Raw genomic sequence first — 7,500 nt, 5'->3', positions numbered from 1 at the left:
GACCGTGAGTGCATGTGTATGTATATTGTTTGAGTGTGTGTGTGTGTGTGTGTGTGTGTGTGTGTGTGTGTGTGTGCGTGTGTGTGCGTGTGTGTGTACAGTTTTGTATGAGTGCATGTCTTTGTGTATGTGTGAGTGTAAATGTGTGTATGTATGTGTGTGTGTGTGTGCGTGCGCGTATGTGTATGTATATGCCTCCGTGTGTGTGTGTGTGCGTGTGTGTGTGTGTGTGTGTGTGTGTGTGTGTGTGCGTGTGTGTGTGTGAGAGAGAGAGAGAATTTTGACTTCACCGAGAAAGCGACCGTTCTTGTAGTCACTGACACTGTTCCGTCTTCGGAGATACCTTTCAAAAGGCTTCATCTCAGAGCCAACATAGCCACACAGCGGCCGCTCTACTGCTCTGTGTGTGTGTGTGTGTGTGTGTGTGTGTGTGTGTGTGTGTGTGTGTGTGTCCATGTGCGTGTGTGTGTCTGTCTGTCTGTCTGTGTGTTTGCGTGTGTCCATGTGCGCTTGTGTGTGTGCGATTGTGTGGGTGTGGGTGTGTCCGTCCATGTGCGCTTGTGTGTGTGCGATTGTGTGGGTGTGGGTGTGTGTCTGTGTCTGTGTCTGGCTGCATGCCTGTGACTGTGACTGCATGAAATAATATGTTCCCCTTTTTCACGTGCAGGACTGTCATGTCAAGAGGAAGAAACGCCTTGTTCGTCGTCGCCTTGTGAGAACGGAGGCACGTGTCAAACCACAGGTCCCCCCTCCTCCTTCCGCTGTATCTGCGCTGCAGGGTGGGTTTGTGTTTTTGTGTCACTCTTTTTGTCACGACAGATTTCTCTGTGTGACATTCAGGCTGCTGTCTCATGGGAGAGCGCGTCGCTACATGACAGCGCCACCCCCTTTTTTTCTTCTTTTTTGTGTATTTTTTTCTGCCTGCAATGTTATTTGTTTTCCTATCGAAGTGGATTTTTCTACAGAATTTTGCCAAGGGGAGAACCCTTTTGTTGCCGTGGGCTCTTTTACGTGAGCTAAATGCATGCTGCACACGGGACCTCGGTTTATCGTCTCATCCGAATGACTAGCGTCCAGACCACCACTCAAGGTCTAGTGGAGAGGGAGAAAATGCTGGCGACTGCCGGTGTGATTCGAACCAGTGCGCTCAGATGCTCTCGCTTCCTAGGCGGACGCGTTACCTCTAGGCCATCACTTCTGTTTCGTCGTCGTCGTCGTCGTTGTTGTTGTGTCTGTCGTCAATGTTGTTGTTGTCGTTGTCAACGTGGGGGTGGTAGTTGTGGTTGTGACACTGGTTGTTGTGGTGGTGGATATGATCTTCTTCTTCTTCTTCTTCTTCTTTCGTGGGATGCAACCACCACGTTCACTCGTATATTACACGAGTGGGCTTCCGCGTGTATGACCGTTTTTACCCCGCCATGTAGGCAGCCACACTCCGTTTTCGGGGGTGTGCATGCTGGGTATATTCTTGTTTCCATAACCCACCGAACGCTGACATGGATTACAGGATTCTTTAACGTGCGTATTTGATCTGCTTGCTTTTCCACACGAAGGGGGTTCAGGTACTGAGCAGGTCTGCACATATGTTGACTTGGGAGATCGGAAAAATCTCCACCCTTTACCCACCAGGCGCCGTTACCGAGATTCGAACTCGGGGCCCTCAGATTGAAAGTCCAACGCTTTAACCACTCGGCTATTGCGACCGTCGGTGGTAATGGTGAAACGTGGAAGTTCTTGACGTTGGAGTCTTTTTTTTTTCTTTTGTGTTCTTAGTCTGATACTTCCACGCTCTCATATCTACCAGTAGGGTGTGTGTGTGTGTGTGTGTGTGTGTGTGTGTGTGTGTGTGTGTGTGTGTGTGTGTGTGTGTGTGTCCTTTTAAATATTCACTTCAACTTTGAATAACGAACGATGTTTTCTTGGAAAATTGATCACTGCTCCTTGAACATAGTCCTTGAACATTGGAATGTACTGTAACATATCCTATGCAAAAAATACCATCACGAAATTTCGACCTTGACCCTCCCCTCCCCACCCTCATCCCTCCAGATTCACAGGTCCTCACTGCCAGACGAACCTGGACCCGTGCGCCGCCGAGCAGCCCTGTCGCCAAGGAGGCACGTGCCGGAATGACGTCACGGGCGCGGCGGGCTTCACGTGCCAGTGCCCTGCCGGCTACACGGGCAGCACGTGCGAGACGGAGGTGAACGAGTGTGCCTCCGCGCCCTGCCTGCACAACGGTACCTGCGAGGAAGGGCTGGACAGTTTCGCTTGCCGGTGTGCCCCTGGGTTTACAGGTAAAAAAAAAAATAAAAAAAAATGAAATAAAGTGTAGCTCCTCTCCTAGGCCCTGCAGAGCCAGTTGCATTGCTTGCACGGAAGAGCCCAGTACGGTCGTAACCCGCTACTAACTGTGTGTAGTATGGAACTGACCAATGGCGTAGTTCGGTCAACGTGGGTATTTAGTCACGTGTAACTGTCAAAAAGTTAGAACCAAGCAATGCAACTGGCACCAGCTGCAGGAACCACACTGGCTGCTGCCTATCTATCACACAGGATAGATTACAAAAATAGGTGCCAAGCGTTTCTTCTTCTTCTTCTTCTGCGTTCGTGGGCTGCAACTCCCACGTTCACCCGTATGTACACGAGTGGGCTTTTACGTGTATGACCGTTTTTACCCCACCATGTAGGCAACCATACTCCGTTTTCGATGGCCGTGTGCATGCTGGGTATGTTCTTGTTTCCATAACCCACCGAACGCTGACATGGATTACAGGATCTTTAACGTGCGTATTTGATCTTCCCCTTGCCGTATACACACGAAGGGGGTTCAGGCACTAGCGTGTCTGCACATATGTTGACCTGGGAGATGGGAAAAATCTCCACGCTTTACCCATCTGGCGCCGTTACCGAGATTCGTACCCAGGACCCTCAGATTGAAAGTCCAACACTTTAATCATTCGGCTGTTGCGCCTGTCGTGCCAAGTGTTTGAATGCCACAACCCATTCTGCACTCACGTACCTACGCCTTGTGACTTTTACTCCTGGCGGCCTATCTATCACATAGATTACAAAATAGGTACAAAGTGTTTGAATGTTACAACCCATTCATTCTGCTCTCACAAACGCCGACAGTTCCTCGAAGAAACACACACACACACACACACACACACACACACACACACACACACACACACACACACACACACACACACACACACAGAGAGAGAGAGAGAGAGAGAGAGAGAGAGAGACACACACACACACACACACACACACTCTCTCTCTCTCTCTCTCTCTTTCTCTCTCTGTGGTACGTACCAATTTGAACACCATGAAAGCGAAGGAGAGGCGTTTTGTGACCATTCCAGTCTTATTGTTGTTGTTGATATTATTATTATTAATATTATTATTATCATTATTTTTATTATCATTGTTGTTGGTGTTCTTGTTATAATAGAAATAACAATCATGATAATGACAATAATACAGTTGTTGTTGTTATTGTTATCATTATGATTATCATCATTATGATTGTTTTGATTATTATTGTTGTTGTTGCTATTATTGTTATATTGATGTTATCATTATTATTATCATTATCATTTATCAATATTATTATCATTACCCTTCCCTCTCAACACCCACCCCCACCCACCCCACACCCACACACACACATACACCCACACCCCCACACTCACACATACTCACACCCACACCCACCCACACACACACGCACACGCACACACACACACACACACACACACACACACACACGAGTTCAGTTTAAAAAGTCTCTCAAAACACATTTCTTCCGTTCCGTTCTGCTTACCATTTTACTGACTTATGAGCTCCTTGAATTTATGCTGGCTGTGTGTGTGTGTGTGTGTGTGTGTGTGTATGCGTGCGCGCGTGCTTGCACTTATTCTGAAAAGTAGGTTGAACTTGAATGCATGAATATTTATGAAAGTATAGACTTTATTGTAAGCGCCACGAGCTCCCTGTCTGAAAGGTATGGACATCAGTCTGCAGCCTATTATCATCATCGTTGTTATTATTATCATTATTACTATCTTTATTGTTTAGTAGCAGTCGCAAAAGTGGTGGTGGTAGTAGTGGTGGTGGAAGTCGTGCTGGTGGTGCTCGTGATGGTAGTAGCAGCGGCAGCAGAAATTGGAAAACTAGACAAAACTAACTTCTTGTAAGTTGAAGTTTGACCCGAGTTCCTCACTGCACGGAAAGACGCCCCAGCAGAACTTCTGTTGAATGTACAAGCCAGCTGTGCTTCGGGGTTTATATGTTTGCCGTGACTGTGAACACCCAACAATTATTTACTTGCAGATTATTGTCGTCATCTACAATTCATGAGCGGGTCGTTTAAACATTTATATTTTCTTTTTTTTCTCCCCAGGAAGGAGAGTGGCGGAGTGGTTAAAACGTTTATTTGCCTATACAGTGTCCGAGAACATCTGGGTTCGATTCCCGCTTTCGCCCTTTCTCCCATGTTTGACTGGAAAATCAAACTGGGCATCTTGTCACTCGAATGGGACGATAAACCGAGGTCCCGTGTGCAGCACGCACTTGGCGCACTGAAAAAGAACTCTGGTAAAATTATGAACATGAAATACACTGTGATAAGTATACACATATATATATACGCATGCACTCAAGGGCTGACTAAGCGCATTGGGTTATGCTGGTGAGTCCGAACCCAGTGACGCACTCCTTGAGAATCTGAAACTGAAACTGTGTAAGTCTTAATTTCGGACATGGACAGCAGTGTGGTTGTGTGTGTGTGTGTGTGTGTGTGTGTGTGTGTGTGTGTGTGTGTGTGTGTGTGTGTGTGTGTGTGTGTGTGTGTGTTTTGTTGTTGTGGTGGTTGCTGGGTGTGTTTTGTTGTCGACTGTTGGCCGCCGTTCTTTCTCTGTCTCTGGACCTTGCAGTTGGAATGAATCAGTTCCTCTTTCGCTTCGTCAGGTCTCCACACTCAGCTCTTTCAAGTCTGGCCTTAAAACCCACCTCTTCCCAAAATCATAGCCTCCCTTCCCTGCCTCTTCCTTGTCTTCAGTTTCTCCAGTTTTAGAGTTATGCATGCGTCGTGTGAATGACTGGTGCGAAAACGCTTTGATTTGTCTGTGCACAAGATTCGGCGCTATATAAATACCATTATTATCATTATTATTGTTGGTGGTGGTGGTGGTTCTTTTGGGGTTTTTTTGTGGGGAGGGGGTGGGGGGTGGGGGCTGGAGGGGGGGGGGGGTTCTGTCCCGTTACCTTTGTAAAAGAATTGTACGTACATGTACAGTAAACTGGGGCAGTCTGTTCCGTGTTCGGCCAGACTTTAACCTGAAAACCTCCACACCTGAGTGTTATATAAAAGATCGAACGCTGTGTCACGCTGTTCGAATCCACAGGTAAGCAGTGTGAGACTGACGTGGACGAGTGCCGGGACCCCGGGTCACCTCACCTGTGTCAGAACGGTGCCACCTGTCTGGATGGAGCCAACAGCTACACCTGTCTGTGCGCACCTGGCTGGACGGGGCCCCTCTGTCGGCAGGTAGATGTGATAGTTGTAGTAGTAGTGTCAGGGGGAGGGGTGGGGTTGTTGTTTGTTTGTTTGTTGTTGATGATGTTGTTGTTGTTGTTGTTTCCAGGTCGATGTGTGTAAGGGGTGCTGGTTGGTGCAGAGGTGGTGAGGATTGGTTGGGGTTGGGTGGAGTTGGGGGGGCGGACCGTTTACTTTTAGGTGGTGGCGGCACTGCTGTTTTGATTGATTGATTGATGTGGATACTTCTATAGCGCCTATCCTCGGTCAGAGACCAAGCTCTAAGCGCTTTACATACACGGGGACATTTGCACAACAGGCTGCTTACCTTTGTAGAGCCGACTGACGGCTGCCACTGGGCGCTCATCATTCGTTTTGTTATTGTTGTTTGTTTGTTTATTTATATATTTATTTATTTATGTACTCTTATAGTTGACTTCATCAAGTTTTTGCGCCTTATACATATTATTATTATTAATAGTAGTTCTTTTCTTTTTGTTTTCTTTTTTTTTGATGTATTTATCTATTATTTATTCACCCTTTTTCTTCTCTCAAGGCCTGACTAAGCGCGTTGGGTTACGCTGCTGGTCAGGCATCTGCTTGGCAGATGTGGTGTAGCGTATATGGATTTGTCCGAACGCAGTGACGCCTCCTTGAGCTACTGAAACTGTTTGTTTGTGTGTGTGTGTGTGTGTGTGTGTGTGTGTGTGTGTGTGTGTGTGTGTGTGTGTGATTTCTTTTTTTTGTGTGTGTGTATGTGTGTGTTCGTGTGTTGGGGTGGAGGGGTTCAACATCTTTTTATTCACATAAAGGTTTACATTCACAAATACAATGTGGTATTCTGTGAAGTTACAACAATGTATTGCATGCTCTGGATTTTTAACCAATCCACATGAAACTTAGTGCAGGAAAGGCAGTAAATACTCCTTCGAACATCCACCCATGCGATACCACTCTACTCAGTTCAGAACAAAACAAACAATGCAGACAGAGCATTAACCCTTTCACCGCCAGTCAATTTGGAGTGCAAAATTCCCTTGTGCTCTAAACCTAGAAAATATAGTGTCAAAGAACAGCTTGGGACTCCCACTGCGATGTGTAGAAAATATTATATCATATCCTACCACCGAACATTAAAAGCAGTAGGTTAATCGATAACAGACCCGTGATCTGGTCACCCTTCAGTGACATGGGTGCTCTAACTGGCTGCTGCATAAATGCGAGTTTGGCAGTGAAAGGGTTAAGTATTCCTATACGCATTGACCCCGTGTGATTTCGTAACGCCAAACCCACAACAAAGCGTTATAGGCAGAAGAACAAGCGCCCATTCGCTCAGTAATTTTGTGCAATATCATAGCGCCCAGTTTACCACAAGATAATAACATAGACAGAACATTAGCATTACAACGGGTATTCAATCCCACACTGATTTTCATGGCGAACATGCAATGCCCGGTCCACGTCTAAACAACGCAGGCAAAACAATACACATTCATTCACACATTAGTTCCGTGTAATTTTTGTTAATCATAATGCTTAGTTTGCTTTAACATGACACAGGCAGATCAATAAACATTCGTTCACGCCATGATATTATACAGTTTAGTCTTGTATCGATCATGCGCTGGTACCCAGTTATGGCACAGTTTATTGTATTCCATAGTTGTTGTTTTGTTAACACGTGTCTCCTTTTCTTTAGATTTCTTAGGAACATTCGTAGCGTTGATTATTGATTCTACATTTGTATATAAAGAATATGGCTATGAATGAAATATGGTAGAAGCAACCATCAGTTTTTGTTTTATTGTCGTATCAAGTCTGTCACAATCTGAACACTTTTGCTTTAAGTATCTTTCAAAATCTGTACAAAATACAAAGTACACTCCCATAGGTTATGTAACATTGTGTCTTTTTCGTCTTGTTTAGTGTACTACTCCTTGTCGGCAGCTGCAATT

At 45.7% G+C, this 7,500-nt stretch overlaps 1 protein-coding gene across 1 annotated transcript in view; it reads left to right on the top strand.

Moving 5' to 3' along the window:
• LOC143275789 (uncharacterized) overlaps positions 1–7,500 on the top strand; it is an 83,618-nt gene that overhangs the window by 27,632 nt on the left and 48,486 nt on the right. Inside the window, exons 5-7 of the mRNA XM_076580068.1 lie at positions 668–779; positions 2,050–2,297; positions 5,415–5,557. Of these exons, the coding sequence (XP_076436183.1) occupies positions 668–779; positions 2,050–2,297; positions 5,415–5,557 (503 nt within the window). The remainder of the gene's footprint in view (positions 1–667; positions 780–2,049; positions 2,298–5,414; positions 5,558–7,500) is intronic.

This window comes from Babylonia areolata, chromosome 31 (assembly GCF_041734735.1).
Source record: "Babylonia areolata isolate BAREFJ2019XMU chromosome 31, ASM4173473v1, whole genome shotgun sequence".
Taxonomy (NCBI): domain Eukaryota; kingdom Metazoa; phylum Mollusca; class Gastropoda; order Neogastropoda; family Buccinidae; genus Babylonia; species Babylonia areolata.
Note: the sequence above shows the minus strand (reverse complement) of the source record. Positions and strands in the feature narration are given on the sequence as shown.